At 41.4% G+C, this 21,251-nt stretch overlaps 3 protein-coding genes across 4 annotated transcripts in view; 1 reads left to right on the forward strand and 2 right to left on the reverse strand.

Annotated features, from left to right (window-relative positions):
- Nucleotides 1–21,251, reverse strand: part of pkn2b (protein kinase N2b) — a 112,514-nt gene that overhangs the window by 18,959 nt on the left and 72,304 nt on the right. The gene's annotated exons all lie outside the window — the stretch shown is intronic.
- On the forward strand, nucleotides 24–1,399 carry LOC134316691 (gap junction alpha-9 protein-like). The gene is made up of 2 exons (XM_062997119.1): nucleotides 24–266; nucleotides 344–1,399. Exons 1-2 carry the CDS (start codon nucleotides 24–26, stop codon nucleotides 1,397–1,399), a joined length of 1,299 nt encoding a protein of 432 aa, XP_062853189.1.
- On the reverse strand, nucleotides 3,084–20,882 carry LOC134316831 (c-Myc-binding protein-like). Its single transcript, XM_062997323.1, has 5 exons — nucleotides 20,775–20,882; nucleotides 19,950–20,022; nucleotides 17,292–17,340; nucleotides 16,068–16,197; nucleotides 3,084–3,304 (listed from the first exon to the last, which is right to left on the reverse strand). The coding sequence occupies exons 1-5, from the start codon at nucleotides 20,850–20,852 to the stop codon at nucleotides 3,260–3,262; spliced, it is 375 nt and encodes a 124-aa protein (XP_062853393.1). The 5' UTR covers nucleotides 20,853–20,882; the 3' UTR covers nucleotides 3,084–3,259.

Here is a 21,251-nt window from a genome sequence, read left to right on the forward strand (position 1 = left end):
ATTACGTGTCTCTGTAGGAGAGAATGGGGGACTGGAATTTTCTGGGAGGGATCCTGGAGGAGGTTCATATCCACTCCACCATGGTGGGGAAGATCTGGCTGACTGTGCTCTTCATCTTTCGCATGCTGGTGCTGGGCGTGGCCGCCGAGGACGTGTGGAACGACGAGCAGGTCGACTTCATCTGCAACACCCAGCAACCGGGCTGCAGGAACGTCTGCTACGACCGCGCCTTCCCCGTCTCCCTGATCCGCTACTGGGTTCTTCAGGTTGGCGCTTCACGTCGTATCGTTATTATATCAAACTGTTTAAAACGTCTAAATCCCGGGTGTGTGTTCCTATTCAGGTGATCTTTGTGTCGTCGCCATCGCTGGCGTACATGGGCCACGCGATCTACCGCCTCCGTGCCCTGGAGAAGCAGCGGCACTGCAGGAGGGCGGCACTGCGGCGCGAACTGGAGGTGCTGGAACCGGAACAGACGGAGGCCCGGCGCCGAGTGGAAAGGGAACTTAGGCAACTCGAGCAAGGGAAGCTAAACAAAGCCCCGCTGAGGGGGTCGCTGCTGCGCACCTACGTCGCTCACGTCATGACCAGGTCTGTCCTGGAGGTGGGGTTCATGGTGGGCCAGCATGTCCTGTACGGAAACCGGCTGGAGCCGCTGTACAGATGTGAACGTGAGCCGTGTCCCAACTCCGTGGACTGTTTCGTGTCCCGTCCGACAGAGAAGAGCATGTTCATGGCGTTCATGCAGGTCATCGCGGCCGTCTCGCTCCTCCTCAGCCTGATGGAGATCATACATCTAGGGTACAAGAAGCTGAAGAGAGGAATCCTGGCGCACTACACTCACGTCAAGGACGATCTAGATGATTACTGCGCAAGCAAATCCAAGAAGAACTCGGTGGTCCAGCAGGTTTGTGTCCCCCAAGGACGGAAAGCCACTATACCCACAGCTCCGGTCGGTGGATACACCCTTCTCCTGGAGAAGAAGCAAGCTAACGGCCCTTCTTGCGCCCCTCTTATCAGCTCCTCCACCACCTTACTCTACAGTGGCGCCAAATCGGCCTCGGAGGGTCAAAAGGATGGCAAAGACTCAGCACCGAGCGCAGCTGAGCCCCTGAGCGGTGCTCCTCACATCCTTAAACCGGACCCCACGCCCGCGGCGTCCTGGAAGTTGCAGCGCATCAGCAGCACCGTGATGGAAGGTAACGCTGAAAACGACACCTGCACCAGCTCCCTGGGAGCTCAGCAGCAGTGTGACCTCACAGCCAAAAGCAACAAATCCACCTCCAAATCAGACTCCATCGGCAACGGAAGCTCGGACTCGCGCCACAGCCCCGCCCCCTCCCCGAAGCGGCGGATCTCCATGGCTAGCAGCAGGAGGGACACAGACCTTCAAATCTGAGGAGTTGGAATCAAGAACTGCAAATTATTATTATTACTATTATTATTGGTGTCCAACTGGGCTTTACCCCTCTCCCTTGTCGCCTTCTGGTCACTAGTCCATTACCTTAACCGCCAAGCTACATTAAAACCACCTCCTCGTTTCTACACTCACTGTCCATTTTATCAGCTCCCCTTACCATATACAGTAGAAGCACTTTGTAGTTCTACAATTACTGACTGTAGTCCATTTGATTCTCTACATACTTTGTTACCCCCTTTCATGCTGTTCTTCAATGGTGAGGACCCCCACAGAGCAGGTGGTGGATCAATCAGCACTGCAGTGACACTGACATGGTGCTGGTGTTGATGGAGTTTTTAAACATCACACTGTCACTGCTGGACCACCAACCAAAAATATCCAGCCGACAGCGCCCCGTGGGCAGCGTCCTGTGACCACCGATGAAGGTCCAGAAGATGACCGACTCAAACAGCAGCAATAGATGAGCGATCGTCTCTGACTTTACATCTACAAGGCGGACCGACTAGGTAGGCGTGTCTAATAGAGTGGACAGTGAGTGGACACGGTATTTAAAAACTCCAGCAGCACTACTGTGTCTGATCCACTCATACCAGCACAACACACACTAACACACCACCACCATGTCAGTGTCACTGCAGTGCTGAGAATCATCCACCACCTAAATAATACCTGCTCTGTGGGGGTCCTGACCATTGAAGAACAGCATGTAGAGAAATAGATGGACTACAGTCAGTAATTGTAGAACTACAAAGTGCTTCTATATGGTAAGTGGAGCTGATAACATGGACAGTGAGTGTAGAAACAAGGAGGTGTTTGTAGTAATAGTACCTCGTTTCAACATGAACATGGTATGAAGAGCTTGGTGTGAATAAACTCTGATGGTCTGCACAGAGTCCTGACCTCAACGTCTGTGGAAACCTTTGGTGGAATATCGGAATATCGATCGTGATCCAGCATCGACCCCTGACCTTACAATGGCCTTTACAATGAACACACTCCAAAATCATGTGGAAAACACTCTCAGAAAAATAGGCTTTAAAGTAACACCTATGGTTGGGTGTCCAGATACTTTTGGACATATGCTGGACATGTATTTTTATACAGATTATACAGATTTGTTTGTTTGGTTTCTGAAAGTTGTGCAAATGTTTAGGCCCCCCTGGTCTATGTACGTATTTTGTTAGAATAAGGCAGCGGTCCCCAACGTTTTTTGCACCACGGACCGGTTCCATATAAGATATAATTTCACAGCCTGGCGGGGACGGGAGGATTTAATATAGAAGAATAATTGAATGGGAAATCAGTGCGAAACCTGAGCCGTTTACAATGCAACGAGACGCTGCTCCCACCTAGTGGTGATAAGAAGCAATAACACCTGAAGTGTGTTGGAAACTTAACCGCTCTTGTAGTGTCTCTACATTATTTATTCTTTCTGTGCGGTCTGGTAATAAATGACCCACGGACCGGTCTGCGGCCCAGTGGTTGGGGAGCACTGGAATAAGCAACAGCGCAGCAGCAATGTATTAAAGAAGTATAATAATAAATAGATATAAATATAAGGTACGTTTAAAGCAATAATAGATGAACAGTAAGTGTGGAAGGTTTATATGACGTTAGGTGCACGGTTCAATAAAAGTCCTCTCACACAGTCGGTGCTGCAGAATCGAGTGTATTTGTGTTTATTCATGTCACAAAAAAGAAAAAACATTCAAACCAAAACTCTGTTCAGCACTCGCAACCAAAACAACGATCTCTCATCGACACAACAGAGTATCATTCTATCAACCAAACCAGTGCATGTGTACAAAATAAATATAATAAACCAAATAAACAGAGAGATCATTCTGCTCCACCATCTTCTGCTCCTGCTTCATACTGCTGCAGCTACAGAGACATAGAAATACAGCATTATTATTACATCACTATTACATCATAGAGCTGCTTCCCATCTCTACTACGTTATAGTATTGTAATGTGGACTCCACTAGTATTACAGCTAGCTGTATTACATCACTGTCATTACATCATAGAGCTGTTACATCATAGTATTACAGCTGTATCACTGTCATTGAATCATAGTACTACAGCTCTACTGCATCTCTGTATTACATCATAATATAACAGCTCTACTACATCACTGTATTACATCATAATATAACAGCTCTACTACATCACTGTATTACATCATAATATAACAGCTCTACTACATCACTGTATTACATTACATAATATAACAGCTCTACTACATCACTGTATTACATCATAATATAACAGCTCTACTACATCACTGTATTACATCATAATATAACAGCTCTACTACATCACTGTATTACATCATAATATAACAGCTCTACTGCATCACTGTATTACATCATAATATAACAGCTCTACTACATCACTGTATTACATCATAATATAACAGCTCTACTACATCACTGTATTACATCATAATATAACAGCTCTACTACATCACTGTATTACATCATAATATAACAGCTCTACTACATCACTGTATTACATTACATAATATAACAGCTCTACTACATCACTGTATTACATCATAATATAACAGCTCTACTACATCACTGTATTACATTACATAATATAACAGCTCTACTACATCACTGTATTACATCATAATATAACAGCTCTACTACATCACTGTATTACATCATAATATAACAGCTCTACTACATCACTGTATTACATCATAATATAACAGCTCTACTACATCACTGTATTACATCATAATATAACAGCTCTACTACATCACTGTATTACATCATAATATAACAGCTCTACTACATCACTGTATTACATCATAATATAACAGCTCTACTGCATCACTGTATTACATCATAATATAACAGCTCTACTACATCACTGTATTACATCATAATATAACAGCTCTACTACATCACTGTATTACATCATAATATAACAGCTCTACTACATCACTGTATTACATCATAACATAACAGCTCTACTACATCACTGTATTACATTACATAGCTGATTTTGCAGCAGTATTACATCGTAATATTACAGCTGTATTACATTACTGTCATTGCATCATAGAGCTGTTACATCATAGTATTACAGCTCTGTTACATCACTGTATTATTTCATAGAGCTGTTGTCCCAGCTCTGTTACATCACTGTATTGCATCATAGAGCTGTTGTCCCAGCTGTTACATCGCTGTATTACATCATATTATTACAGCTCTACTGCATCTCTGTATTGCATCATAGAGCTGCTGTCCAAGCTCTGTTACATCACTGTTATTACAACATAGTATTACAGCTGTATTGCATCACTGTATTACATCACATAGCTGTTCTCCCAGCTCTGTTACAGCATAGCATTACAGCTCTATTACAGTATTGTATCACATCATAGAGCTGAATTTACAGCTCTGTTACATCATAGTATTACAGCTCTACTACATCACTGTATTACACCATAGAGCTGCTTCCCAGGTCTGTTACATCACTGTATTACATCACAGAGCTGCTTCCCATCTCTACTACATCATAGTATTACAGCTCTACTACATCACTGTATTACACCATAGAGCTGCTTCCCAGGTCTGTTACATCATAGTATTACAGCTCTACTACATCACTGTATTACACCATAGAGCTGCTTCCCAGGTCTGTTACATCATAGTATTACAGCTCTACTACATCACTGTATTACACCATAGAGCTGTCGTCCCAGGTCTGTTACATCATAGTATTACAGCTCTATTACAGTATTGTATTACATCACAGAGCTGCTTCCCATCTCTACTACATCATATTATTACAGCTCTACTACATCACTATATTACACCATAGAGCTGTCGTTTCAGGTCTGTTACATCACTGTATTACACCATAGAGCTGCTTCCCATCTCTACTACATCATATTATTACAGCTCTACTACATCACTATATTACACCATAGAGCTGTCGTTTCAGGTCTGTTACATCACTGTATTACACCATAGAGCTGCTTCCCATCTCTACTACATCATATTATTACAGCTCTACTACATCACTGTATTACACCATAGAGCTGTCGTCCCAGGTCTGTTACATCACTGTATTACACCATAGAGCTGCTTCCCATCTCTACTACATCATATTATTACAGCTCTACTACATCACTATATTACACCATAGAGCTGTCGTCCCAGGTCTGTTACATCACTGTATTACACCATAGAGCTGCTTCCCATCTCTACTACATCATATTATTACAGCTCTACTACATCACTATATTACACCATAGAGCTGTCGTCCCAGGTCTGTTACATCACTGTATTACACCATAGAGCTGCTTCCCATCTCTACTACATCATATTATTACAGCTCTACTACATCACTATATTACACCATAGAGCTGTCGTCCCAGGTCTGTTACATCACTGTATTACACCATAGAGCTGCTTCCCATCTCTACTACATCATATTATTACAGCTCCATTAAATCACTGTATTACACCATAGAGCTGTCGTCCCAGGTCTGTTACATCATAGTATTACAGCTCTATTACAGTACTGTATTACAACACAGAGCTGCTTCCCATCTCTACTACATCATATTATTACAGCTCCATTAAATCACTGTATTACACCATAGAGCTGTCGTCCCAGGTCTGTTACATCATAGTATTACAGCTCTATTACAGTATTGTATTACATCACAGAGCTGCTTCCCATCTCTACTACATCACTATATTACACCATAGAGCTGTCGTCCCAGGTCTGTTACATCACTGTATTACACCATAGAGCTGTCGTCCCAGGTCTGTTACATCACTGTATTACACCATAGAGCTGTCGTCCCAGGTCTGTTACATCATAGTATTACAGCTTTATTACAGTATTGTATTACAACACAGAGCTGCTTCCCATCTCTACTACATCATATTATCACAGCTCTACTACATCACTATATTACACCATAGAGCTGTCGTCCCAGGTCTGTTACATCCCTGTATTACACCATAGAGCTGCTTCCCATCTCTACTACATCATATTATTACAGCTCTACTACATCACTGTATTACACCATAGAGCTGCTTCCCAGGTCTGTTACATCATATTATTACAGCTCTACTACATCACTGTATTACACCATAGAGCTGTCGTCCCAGGTCTGTTACATCATAGTATTACAGCTTTATTACAGTATTGTATTACAACACAGAGCTGCTTCCCATCTCTACTACATCATATTATCACAGCTCTACTACATCACTATATTACACCATAGAGCTGTCGTCCCAGGTCTGTTACATCACTGTATTACACCATAGAGCTGCTTCCCATCTCTACTACATCATATTATTACAGCTCTACTACATCACTGTATTACACCATAGAGCTGCTTCCCAGGTCTGTTACATCATATTATTACAGCTCTACTACATCACTGTATTACACCATAGAGCTGTCGTCCCAGGTCTGTTACATCACTGTATTACACCATAGAGCTGCTTCCCATCTCTACTACATCATATTATTACAGCTCTACTACATCACTATATTACACCATAGAGCTGTCGTCCCAGGTCTGTTACATCACTGTATTACACCATAGAGCTGCTTCCCATCTCTACTACATCATATTATCACAGCTCTACTACATCACTATATTACACCATAGAGCTGTCGTCCCAGGTCTGTTACATCACTGTATTACACCATAGAGCTGCTTCCCATCTCTACTACATCATATTATTACAGCTCTACTACATCACTATATTACACCATAGAGCTGTCATCCCAGGTCTGTTACATCACTGTATTGCATCATAGAGCTGTTGTCCCATCTCTACTACATCATATTATTACAGCTCCATTAAATCACTGTATTACACCATAGAGCTGTCGTCCCAGGTCTGTTACATCATAGTATTACAGCTCTATTACAGTATTGTATTACAACACAGAGCTGCTTCCCATCTCTACTACATCATATTATTACAGCTCCATTAAATCACTGTATTACACCATAGAGCTGTCGTCCCAGGTCTGTTACATCATAGTATTACAGCTCTATTACAGTATTGTATTACAACACAGAGCTGCTTCCCATCTCTACTACATCACTATATTACACCATAGAGCTGTCGTCCCAGGTCTGTTACATCATAGTTTTACAGCTTTATTACAGTATTGTATTACACCATAGAGCTGCTTCCCATCTCTACTACATCATATTATTACAGCTCTACTACATCACTGTATTACACCATAGAGCTGCTTCCCAGGTCTGTTACATCACTGTATTACACCATAGAGCTGCTTCCCATCTCTACTACATCATATTATTACAGCTCTACTACATCACTATATTACACCATAGAGCTGTCGTCCCAGGTCTGTTACATCACTGTATTACACCATAGAGCTGCTTCCCATCTCTACTACATCATATTATTACAGCTCCATTAAATCACTGTATTACACCATAGAGCTGTCGTCCCAGGTCTGTTACATCATAGTATTACAGCTCTATTACAGTATTGTATTACAACACAGAGCTGCTTCCCATCTCTACTACATCATATTATTACAGCTCCATTAAATCACTGTATTACACCATAGAGCTGTTGTCCCAGGTCTGTTACATCATAGTATTACAGCTCTATTACAGTATTGTATTACAACACAGAGCTGCTTCCCATCTCTACTACATCACTATATTACACCATAGAGCTGTCGTCCCAGGTCTGTTACATCATAGTATTACAGCTTTATTACAGTATTGTATTACAACACAGAGCTGCTTCCCATCTCTACTACATCATATTATTACAGCTCTACTACATCACTGTATTACACCATAGAGCTGTCGTCCCAGGTCTGTTACATCACTGTATTACACCATAGAGCTGCTTCCCATCTCTACTACATCATATTATTACAGCTCTACTACATCACTATATTACACCATAGAGCTGTCGTCCCAGGTCTGTTACATCACTGTATTACACCATAGAGCTGCTTCCCATCTCTACTACATCATATTATTACAGCTCTACTACATCACTATATTACACCATAGAGCTGTCGTCCCAGGTCTGTTACATCACTGTATTACACCATAGAGCTGCTTCCCATCTCTACTACATCATATTATTACAGCTCTACTACATCACTATATTACACCATAGAGCTGTCGTCCCAGGTCTGTTACATCACTGTATTACACCATAGAGCTGCTTCCCATCTCTACTACATCATATTATTACAGCTCCATTAAATCACTGTATTACACCATAGAGCTGTCGTCCCAGGTCTGTTACATCATAGTATTACAGCTCTATTACAGTACTGTATTACAACACAGAGCTGCTTCCCATCTCTACTACATCATATTATTACAGCTCCATTAAATCACTGTATTACACCATAGAGCTGTCGTCCCAGGTCTGTTACATCATAGTATTACAGCTCTATTACAGTATTGTATTACATCACAGAGCTGCTTCCCATCTCTACTACATCACTATATTACACCATAGAGCTGTCGTCCCAGGTCTGTTACATCACTGTATTACACCATAGAGCTGTCGTCCCAGGTCTGTTACATCACTGTATTACACCATAGAGCTGTCGTCCCAGGTCTGTTACATCATAGTATTACAGCTTTATTACAGTATTGTATTACAACACAGAGCTGCTTCCCATCTCTACTACATCATATTATCACAGCTCTACTACATCACTATATTACACCATAGAGCTGTCGTCCCAGGTCTGTTACATCCCTGTATTACACCATAGAGCTGCTTCCCATCTCTACTACATCATATTATTACAGCTCTACTACATCACTGTATTACACCATAGAGCTGCTTCCCAGGTCTGTTACATCATATTATTACAGCTCTACTACATCACTGTATTACACCATAGAGCTGTCGTCCCAGGTCTGTTACATCATAGTATTACAGCTTTATTACAGTATTGTATTACAACACAGAGCTGCTTCCCATCTCTACTACATCATATTATCACAGCTCTACTACATCACTATATTACACCATAGAGCTGTCGTCCCAGGTCTGTTACATCACTGTATTACACCATAGAGCTGCTTCCCATCTCTACTACATCATATTATTACAGCTCCATTAAATCACTGTATTACACCATAGAGCTGTCGTCCCAGGTCTGTTACATCATAGTATTACAGCTCTATTACAGTATTGTATTACAACACAGAGCTGCTTCCCATCTCTACTACATCATATTATTACAGCTCCATTAAATCACTGTATTACACCATAGAGCTGTTGTCCCAGGTCTGTTACATCATAGTATTACAGCTCTATTACAGTATTGTATTACAACACAGAGCTGCTTCCCATCTCTACTACATCACTATATTACACCATAGAGCTGTCGTCCCAGGTCTGTTACATCATAGTATTACAGCTTTATTACAGTATTGTATTACAACACAGAGCTGCTTCCCATCTCTACTACATCATATTATTACAGCTCTACTACATCACTGTATTACACCATAGAGCTGTCGTCCCAGGTCTGTTACATCACTGTATTACACCATAGAGCTGCTTCCCATCTCTACTACATCATATTATTACAGCTCTACTACATCACTATATTACACCATAGAGCTGTCGTCCCAGGTCTGTTACATCACTGTATTACACCATAGAGCTGCTTCCCATCTCTACTACATCATATTATTACAGCTCTACTACATCACTATATTACACCATAGAGCTGTCGTCCCAGGTCTGTTACATCACTGTATTACACCATAGAGCTGCTTCCCATCTCTACTACATCATATTATTACAGCTCTACTACATCACTATATTACACCATAGAGCTGTCGTCCCAGGTCTGTTACATCACTGTATTACACCATAGAGCTGCTTCCCATCTCTACTACATCATATTATTACAGCTCCATTAAATCACTGTATTACACCATAGAGCTGTCGTCCCAGGTCTGTTACATCATAGTATTACAGCTCTATTACAGTACTGTATTACAACACAGAGCTGCTTCCCATCTCTACTACATCATATTATTACAGCTCCATTAAATCACTGTATTACACCATAGAGCTGTCGTCCCAGGTCTGTTACATCATAGTATTACAGCTCTATTACAGTATTGTATTACATCACAGAGCTGCTTCCCATCTCTACTACATCACTATATTACACCATAGAGCTGTCGTCCCAGGTCTGTTACATCACTGTATTACACCATAGAGCTGTCGTCCCAGGTCTGTTACATCACTGTATTACACCATAGAGCTGTCGTCCCAGGTCTGTTACATCATAGTATTACAGCTTTATTACAGTATTGTATTACAACACAGAGCTGCTTCCCATCTCTACTACATCATATTATCACAGCTCTACTACATCACTATATTACACCATAGAGCTGTCGTCCCAGGTCTGTTACATCCCTGTATTACACCATAGAGCTGCTTCCCATCTCTACTACATCATATTATTACAGCTCTACTACATCACTGTATTACACCATAGAGCTGCTTCCCAGGTCTGTTACATCATATTATTACAGCTCTACTACATCACTGTATTACACCATAGAGCTGTCGTCCCAGGTCTGTTACATCATAGTATTACAGCTTTATTACAGTATTGTATTACAACACAGAGCTGCTTCCCATCTCTACTACATCATATTATCACAGCTCTACTACATCACTATATTACACCATAGAGCTGTCGTCCCAGGTCTGTTACATCACTGTATTACACCATAGAGCTGCTTCCCATCTCTACTACATCATATTATTACAGCTCTACTACATCACTGTATTACACCATAGAGCTGCTTCCCAGGTCTGTTACATCATATTATTACAGCTCTACTACATCACTGTATTACACCATAGAGCTGTCGTCCCAGGTCTGTTACATCACTGTATTACACCATAGAGCTGCTTCCCATCTCTACTACATCATATTATTACAGCTCTACTACATCACTATATTACACCATAGAGCTGTCGTCCCAGGTCTGTTACATCACTGTATTACACCATAGAGCTGCTTCCCATCTCTACTACATCATATTATCACAGCTCTACTACATCACTATATTACACCATAGAGCTGTCGTCCCAGGTCTGTTACATCACTGTATTACACCATAGAGCTGCTTCCCATCTCTACTACATCATATTATTACAGCTCTACTACATCACTATATTACACCATAGAGCTGTCATCCCAGGTCTGTTACATCACTGTATTGCATCATAGAGCTGTTGTCCCATCTCTACTACATCATATTATTACAGCTCCATTAAATCACTGTATTACACCATAGAGCTGTCGTCCCAGGTCTGTTACATCATAGTATTACAGCTCTATTACAGTATTGTATTACAACACAGAGCTGCTTCCCATCTCTACTACATCATATTATTACAGCTCCATTAAATCACTGTATTACACCATAGAGCTGTCGTCCCAGGTCTGTTACATCATAGTATTACAGCTCTATTACAGTATTGTATTACAACACAGAGCTGCTTCCCATCTCTACTACATCACTATATTACACCATAGAGCTGTCGTCCCAGGTCTGTTACATCATAGTTTTACAGCTTTATTACAGTATTGTATTACAACACAGAGCTGCTTCCCATCTCTACTACATCATATTATTACAGCTCTACTACATCACTATATTACACCATAGAGCTGTCGTCTCAGGTCTGTTACATCACTGTATTACACCATAGAGCTGCTTCCCATCTCTACTACATCATATTATTACAGCTCTACTACATCACTGTATTACACCATAGAGCTGTCGTTTCAGGTCTGTTACATCACTGTATTACACCATAGAGCTGCTTCCCATCTCTACTACATCATATTATCACAGCTCTACTACATCACTATATTACACCATAGAGCTGTCGTCTCAGGTCTGTTACATCACTGTATTACACCATAGAGCTGCTTCCCATCTCTACTACATCATATTATTACAGCTCCATTAAATCACTGTATTACACCATAGAGCTGTCGTCCCAGGTCTGTTACATCATAGTATTACAGCTCTATTACAGTACTGTATTACAACACAGAGCTGCTTCCCATCTCTACTACATCATATTATTACAGCTCCATTAAATCACTGTATTACACCATAGAGCTGTCGTCCCAGGTCTGTTACATCATAGTATTACAGCTCTATTACAGTATTGTATTACATCACAGAGCTGCTTCCCATCTCTACTACATCACTATATTACACCATAGAGCTGTCGTCCCAGGTCTGTTACATCACTGTATTACACCATAGAGCTGTCGTCCCAGGTCTGTTACATCACTGTATTACACCATAGAGCTGTCGTCCCAGGTCTGTTACATCATAGTATTACAGCTTTATTACAGTATTGTATTACAACACAGAGCTGCTTCCCATCTCTACTACATCATATTATCACAGCTCTACTACATCACTATATTACACCATAGAGCTGTCGTCCCAGGTCTGTTACATCCCTGTATTACACCATAGAGCTGCTTCCCATCTCTACTACATCATATTATTACAGCTCTACTACATCACTGTATTACACCATAGAGCTGCTTCCCAGGTCTGTTACATCATATTATTACAGCTCTACTACATCACTGTATTACACCATAGAGCTGTCGTCCCAGGTCTGTTACATCATAGTATTACAGCTTTATTACAGTATTGTATTACAACACAGAGCTGCTTCCCATCTCTACTACATCATATTATCACAGCTCTACTACATCACTATATTACACCATAGAGCTGTCGTCCCAGGTCTGTTACATCACTGTATTACACCATAGAGCTGCTTCCCATCTCTACTACATCATATTATTACAGCTCTACTACATCACTGTATTACACCATAGAGCTGCTTCCCAGGTCTGTTACATCATATTATTACAGCTCTACTACATCACTGTATTACACCATAGAGCTGTCGTCCCAGGTCTGTTACATCACTGTATTACACCATAGAGCTGCTTCCCATCTCTACTACATCATATTATTACAGCTCTACTACATCACTATATTACACCATAGAGCTGTCGTCCCAGGTCTGTTACATCACTGTATTACACCATAGAGCTGCTTCCCATCTCTACTACATCATATTATCACAGCTCTACTACATCACTATATTACACCATAGAGCTGTCGTCCCAGGTCTGTTACATCACTGTATTACACCATAGAGCTGCTTCCCATCTCTACTACATCATATTATTACAGCTCTACTACATCACTATATTACACCATAGAGCTGTCATCCCAGGTCTGTTACATCACTGTATTGCATCATAGAGCTGTTGTCCCATCTCTACTACATCATATTATTACAGCTCCATTAAATCACTGTATTACACCATAGAGCTGTCGTCCCAGGTCTGTTACATCATAGTATTACAGCTCTATTACAGTATTGTATTACAACACAGAGCTGCTTCCCATCTCTACTACATCATATTATTACAGCTCCATTAAATCACTGTATTACACCATAGAGCTGTCGTCCCAGGTCTGTTACATCATAGTATTACAGCTCTATTACAGTATTGTATTACAACACAGAGCTGCTTCCCATCTCTACTACATCACTATATTACACCATAGAGCTGTCGTCCCAGGTCTGTTACATCATAGTTTTACAGCTTTATTACAGTATTGTATTACAACACAGAGCTGCTTCCCATCTCTACTACATCATATTATTACAGCTCTACTACATCACTATATTACACCATAGAGCTGTCGTCTCAGGTCTGTTACATCACTGTATTACACCATAGAGCTGCTTCCCATCTCTACTACATCATATTATTACAGCTCTACTACATCACTGTATTACACCATAGAGCTGTCGTTTCAGGTCTGTTACATCACTGTATTACACCATAGAGCTGCTTCCCATCTCTACTACATCATATTATCACAGCTCTACTACATCACTATATTACACCATAGAGCTGTCGTCTCAGGTCTGTTACATCACTGTATTACACCATAGAGCTGCTTCCCATCTCTACTACATCATATTATTACAGCTCTACTACATCACTGTATTACACCATAGAGCTGCTTCCCAGGTCTGTTACATCACTGTATTACACCATAGAGCTGCTTCCCATCTCTACTACATCATATTATTACAGCTCTACTACATCACTATATTACACCATAGAGCTGTCGTCCCAGGTCTGTTACATCACTGTATTACACCATAGAGCTGCTTCCCATCTCTACTACATCATATTATTACAGCTCCATTAAATCACTGTATTACACCATAGAGCTGTCGTCCCAGGTCTGTTACATCATAGTATTACAGCTCTATTACAGTATTGTATTACAACACAGAGCTGCTTCCCATCTCTACTACATCATATTATTACAGCTCCATTAAATCACTGTATTACACCATAGAGCTGTTGTCCCAGGTCTGTTACATCATAGTATTACAGCTCTATTACAGTATTGTATTACAACACAGAGCTGCTTCCCATCTCTACTACATCACTATATTACACCATAGAGCTGTCGTCCCAGGTCTGTTACATCATAGTATTACAGCTTTATTACAGTATTGTATTACAACACAGAGCTGCTTCCCATCTCTACTACATCATATTATTACAGCTCTACTACATCACTGTATTACACCATAGAGCTGTCGTCCCAGGTCTGTTACATCACTGTATTACACCATAGAGCTGCTTCCCATCTCTACTACATCATATTATTACAGCTCTACTACATCACTGTATTACACCATAGAGCTGCTTCCCAGGTCTGTTACATCACTGTATTACATCACAGAGCTGCTTCCCATCACTACTACATCATAGATTACAGCTCCATTAAATCACTGTATTACATCATAGAGCTGCTGTCCCAGCTCTGTTACATCATAGTATTACAGCTCCATTAAATCACTGTATTACACCATAGAGCTGTCGTCTCAGGTCTGTTACATCACTGTATTACATCACAGAGCTGCTTCCCATCACTACAACATCATAGTATTACAGCTCCATTAAATCACTGTATTACACCATAGAGCTGCTTCCCAGGTCTGTTACATCACTGTATTACATCACAGAGCTGCTTCCCATCTCTACTACGTTATAGTATTACAGCTCTCTTACATCACAGAGCTGCTTTCCAACTGTATAACATAGCATTACAGCTCTATTACAGTATTGTTTTACAACATAGAGCTGCTTTCCATCTCTATTACATCATAGTATTGCAGCTCCATTACAGCTCTATAACTTTACATTACATTATAGAGCTGCTTGTCATGGCCACAGCCGCAGAGGTTTTATTATGACTAAAGAAAGTGGTCAGCATTAGATTCGGTCTGTTTTAACGCTGTTGTGCTCAGTAACACGATAAAAAAGCAAAGGCTGAATACTATGTGGACAAAAGTATTGGGACGCCCCTTCTAATTACTGAATTAATGTGTTTCAGCCACAACAATTACTAACAGGTGTAATACATTAATCATATAAAGGGAATCACATGCTTCTGACTTAGCAGCAACAGTTTAGGGAAGGTTAAGAAGAAGGTTAAGAAGTGGAATCTCACCCGGTTCTTGAGTTCTTTGTTCTCCAGCAGCAGCAGGTCGTATTTGTGCTGCAGCTCGGACAGTTCCGCTCTCAGAGACTCCACGTCGGTGGAGTCCGGGTCCCCGATCTCCAGGTGCTGTTTTATAAACCTGATAACACCTGGGTTAAGATCCGACAACCTCAATGTGACCCCATTCCATTCATAAATATAAACCACTGATCAGATGTCTTTCAGGTGGTGGAGCTTTCTGAGCACTTGACATGGTTCAGTGTTGGTCAGATGGTCACATCTCATCTCGCTCAGACTGCAGGCTACAGTCAGTAAATGTATACCCAAACGTTAGAATGAAGAGACCCTTTGTTGTATACCCACACAATTTATCTGTACGCTATTTAGTGGTGCTAATAGGTGCTCAGTTTTCAACAAGTCGATTTCTGGTTTGGAAGGTACCATGCAGGTCACTTAAGAACCCGGTGTGTATACATTCGACCCCCCCTGGTGTTGAGAGACCTCATGGTTCCAACGACCATGCTACAGTCATCTCGTGTGCCACATATGCGGATGCACCATCACTTGGAAGGTGGGTAAACAACATTACTATGGTGACACTAGGACCCTCTATTGCGCCAATCGGCCGCTTGCATCACAGGTACATTGGTTCCAGACCAGGAAGATTATGGGGCCACTTTTTCTGGTCAAGAAGCTGTGATTCTGCAAGGTGAAGGTGCCACACCAGTCCGGATTTTGGCACCAGCTCCACCACCCACGGATAAAAAAAAAAAAAAAAAAAAAAGGTTTTCTTTATTCTAACTCAGGGGTTTTCAACCTTTTTAGGCATGCGCCCCCCTTGAGCACGACTTGCGCCCTCCTTCCCCTTGGTGGAACAGCACTCGGTCGCGTGTACCAAGCGCTGCTTCCGCCACGCCCCCCTCCCCTGGATAAGGCACGGATAAGGCCATGTGCCCCTCCACTTAGTGGACCACGGCTCAATCGCGGATGCCTGCCGCGTCCTCCCCCATTCTCGTGTGCCACCGGTTCATAATAATAATAATCTCGTAGTTGAGCTCAAATCTCAGCAGTGCTGATACTAACGAGACCTCTGCTGGCTGGTGGGCAACGCAGTTTACTGGTAAAAAGAAGTGGCCAGTGACTGATTAGATAGGGTCGGAATTAAAACTGGAAACAACCTGCCTGATTAGGAGGAAACAATATTATATAAAGAATAATGTAGATGAAGGATACTCTAAAGCATTGTTGGGTTTCTCAGGTTCCTCATACAGGGTCACCAGCACTGTAAACGGAGAGGAGAATTAACCAATCAAATCGAGTACAGTTCAGCTGCACCTGGCCCACATGGTGCGTGGACATCAACCTGCTCCTTAACACTAACAAAACGAAGGTGGGAGGGAGGAGCTGTTGAACTTTTCAAGACCGAGAGCTACTTCAAGGGTACTGAATAGGGACGTCCCGATCCGATCGCACAGAAGCTGTTACCAGTTTACGTGTTACAAGACTGAACGACATCTCAGTATCGAGCTCTCTGATTGGCTTAGTTATGTAACCCAGCGTCGTAGTGATGCACTCGCTTAATAAAGAAATAAATACACTATATATTCACTAATCGTCGGGAGCATTTAACACTTGATTAACTTCTTCTGTTACTGTACTGAATAGCGGACAGCCAGAGCCGAGCACGCTATCGCATGCGCTATGGAAGCCCCAAAGGGTCAAAACACACTCACTTTGCGTAGACCTGTCCATCAAACCATCGTCACAATACAAGCACTTTAAGAACTTCATAACAAAAGAGTGACTTTCCATTTTATTTTGGTATTCAGGTTTTACTGTGATGCTGTTAAGTAACTTATTTGTTTTTTATATTCCAGTTAAGCTGCTACACCACTTGTGAGTGGAGATTTATGTTCATGTTTAGTGCATCACTGCATTAAACAGAATTATGTTCTTTGAATATAAAGTTCAAAGTGAAACTGTAATGATCTCACTTCATTTTTACTACAATGCTGCACTAGGTTTGTTTACTTTTATTTTGTAAAAGAACATTAAGCAATAGTTGGATGCAGGTGATGTTTTCCCTTCAGCACTGCAGAGCTATTCAGGTGTTAAACATGTACACTGGATTAATGTGAATAACTGTAATGTAGTTGAAGTGAGCACTGTGTGAACAGTATTATCCAGTTCTTATCTAGACAATATCTAGAAAACACAAGTATCGGTTTGAGTATCGGTATCGGATCGGGATCAAAATTAAAGATCGGGATCGGGATCGGGAACAAAAAAACGTGATCGGGACGTCCCTAGTACTGAATAATACGAAGGGCTACTTGTTTGATACGAACTTCCTGAATAACATAAGGTTGCACGATTCACCTTCAATGATATTATTATTACTAGAGACGCACGAGTACTGATACTGGTATCGGGTATTGGCCCGACACCGCGCTCATTAACTCGTACTCGTACTCGCAAACGAGGCTCCGATACTGAACATCCGATCGAGTTTTCTAGCACGTCAGATATCTGATCCAACAGGTATCGGTATCGGCAAGTACAAAAATACACGTACTTGTACTCGGTTGGGAAAAAATGGCATTGATGCATCCCTAATATATATTATTATTATTGTTATAAATATATATGAGGGGTCTGATCACATGTTAATGATTCCTCAGAAAAATGATTAACAATGATTTACCCTGGTAGGAAACACAGATATATTTCAACATGTAACATTATTTATCTCTATTAATGTAAATATGTTTCAATATTGGAAAGTCAGAGTCACATCTCTGAGATTTTTGCAAATATTGTTCCTGACGGTTTTTTTTTTTTTTTTTTTTACACTTCTGTACCATTTTTGTAGGAAATCATTAACAGTCACATCTTCAAAATCATGTCCCGTTTGTTCTGACCACTTTTTTTTTTGCAACATTTTAGAACAAATCATGAACTCGACGCCTTGTTTGTACAAATGATCAGATATGATTTTTTTTTTATAAAGCTACGATGTACATGGAAGTTTAAGTGACACGTACTGAAGTGTCTCTCCACATTCCTCCCAATCACTTTTGTCTTTTTTAAATCTACATCAATGCAAGTGTTATGGATTCAAAAAGAGCAGCAACACAGATCTAATGTTTAGACGGAGCTCTACAGTCACTGGTGCTAATTTAGAACGTGCGGGCGACCAGGTGCCCGTGGGCACCGTGTTGGTGACCCCTGCTGTAAATAATGTATATCATGGATACTGTACATCCTGCACTTCTGGTTAGATGCTAAAATGCATTTCGTTGCCTCGTACTTGTACATGTGTAATGACTAGTGATGCATCGATACCATTCTTACCCAACCGAGTACGGGTACGTGTATTTTTGTACTCGCCGATACCGATACCTATTTAGAATACCGTTTTTTTTTTAAACAAAAACACACGTCAACAAGTAGCGAGCGATCGAAGTGTCCGTGCGCTGACGTGATGGAATCGAGGAGGAAAAAATAAATGAATCTGAGTGGATCTGGCAACACGAGCAGCCCGGATCGTTCTGTAGCGAGTCGGAGGTTAATAAATAAAAACGTGTGTGTGTGTGTGTGTGCTGATGTATTCTGATATGAACTGTATCATCCCCCCGTCCCGCCTGTTTACGCTCCTCTCCTGCGTTTCCCCTCGCGCCGTATCCTGCGTTCTCATTGGCTGTTCGGCCGCCGAGCGAGAATCAGGGCGAAGATCGTGTAGCGACGTGCACTAGGCCCACGGTATCGGATGTTCAGTATCGGAGCCTCGTTCGCGAGTACGAGTACGAGTTCATGAGCGCGGTATCGGTACTCGTGCATCTCTAGTAAGGATCATCGGTCAGTCTGTGAAAGAAACGTCACTGCATTCACCATTAGTGAGACTGTCCAGGACTCCAGCTTTCTCCAAGTATCTCCTGAACTGCTCACGCTTCGACTCGGACGCCTGCCAAGGAAGGAAACGATAAAGAATCATATAGTAGCGTGCCAGATGAAAGTGCAGCGTCACGGTTCGCGCCGAAGAACCCAGAATTCTGTGGAATATAAACTGCACCACTAGTCCTGTTACTACTAGCTCCACCATAACCAACACATTCGAGCATGGTGAAATATCACCCTGGCTTTTAGCTGGTTTTTTCTGATACTTTAAGGGGTTTTATAAAACATTAAACTATAAATTTTGCCCCATGTTGTAAACTTTCTGAATGAAAAGCTTTAAGAAAAAGCCCACAGCCATTTATAGAAAGCTGTCACACGGTTATTTGAAGAAATGTGGCTAAAAAACCCTTAAAACCACTATAAAAAAGAGGGGGGTTCACATACTTTTGGCAGTAAACTACATCAGCTGCATTGGATTCAACCAGAATTATGACGTCACAGTTCGTTAACAGCGTTCCGTACGGCTGAACTTTATCACGGTGTTTATATCGATTTATTTATGACACTCAATACAAGTAATAACACTGCAATCTTTTTTCGGGACGCAGTTTTACTGCCATATTAGAAAAGTAAATAACAATAATAATAATAATAATAGCAAGATTAGACTGTACGGAACACTGTGATCCAATCAAATTCCAGCTGATGAATGAACTAAACGAAACAAAACCACACCATTTTTAACCTAACCCTAATACTACCGCGAGCGTATTAATGAAATATATTAATAACATAATAATAATAGTAATAGGTACTCACTCTGTATTGGGCCATTTCTCGTCTAACTAATAATATCGCTACGATTAGCTCTTCTCGGCTAACTCCAAACTCACGCATGCGCACTGACTCACAAAACACGAAACACTGGTACCCATGGTGACGCCTCCACCGAGGCGTCCGAACCCTGGTATTGTATAGGGAGTCGATTCCTCTTCTGATTCAAATTCTGATTCCGATTCCGCGTGCAAGAAGGCGAAAAAGTCGGTCGACTCAAAGAGTCGAATCCATCCTTGTCACATTATTGACTTTATATTTACATTATTATTGTTCGCTTCGATTTAAACTCTTATATTTATTTTAAAAAAGTAAAACATTTTCTCTGATACATTTCATTAATGACTGCAGCATTGCGGACTAGTTTATTGACCTGTGGCGGATGTATCATCTACCGGGGAAGGCGGTGCGTGAACCCTCGCTTCAAGGGCGCGTCTCAAATTACACCCTACGTTACTAAAT

Source organism: Trichomycterus rosablanca, chromosome 6 (assembly GCF_030014385.1).
Source record: "Trichomycterus rosablanca isolate fTriRos1 chromosome 6, fTriRos1.hap1, whole genome shotgun sequence".
NCBI lineage: Eukaryota > Metazoa > Chordata > Actinopteri > Siluriformes > Trichomycteridae > Trichomycterus > Trichomycterus rosablanca.

Bases quoted from the DNA above. Each gene is read 5' to 3' on its own strand.
- LOC134316691 (XM_062997119.1), top strand. From the start codon at position 24: ATGGGGGACTGGAATTTTCTGGGAGGGATCCTGGAGGAGGTTCATATC. The intron at 267-343 runs GTTGGCGCTTCA...GTTCCTATTCAG, and splicing joins TCCGCTACTGGGTTCTTCAG to GTGATCTTTGTGTCGTCGCC.
- LOC134316831 (XM_062997323.1), bottom strand. From the start codon at position 20,852: ATGCGTGAGTTTGGAGTTAGCCGAGAAGAGCTAATCGTAGCGATATTA. The intron at 16,198-17,291 runs GTATCCTTCATC...AGGTGTTATCAG, and splicing joins AAACCCAACAATGCTTTAGA to GTTTATAAAACAGCACCTGG. The intron at 3,305-16,067 runs GTGAGATTCCAC...ATGTCTCTGTAG, and splicing joins ACAAAGAACTCAAGAACCGG to CTGCAGCAGTATGAAGCAGG.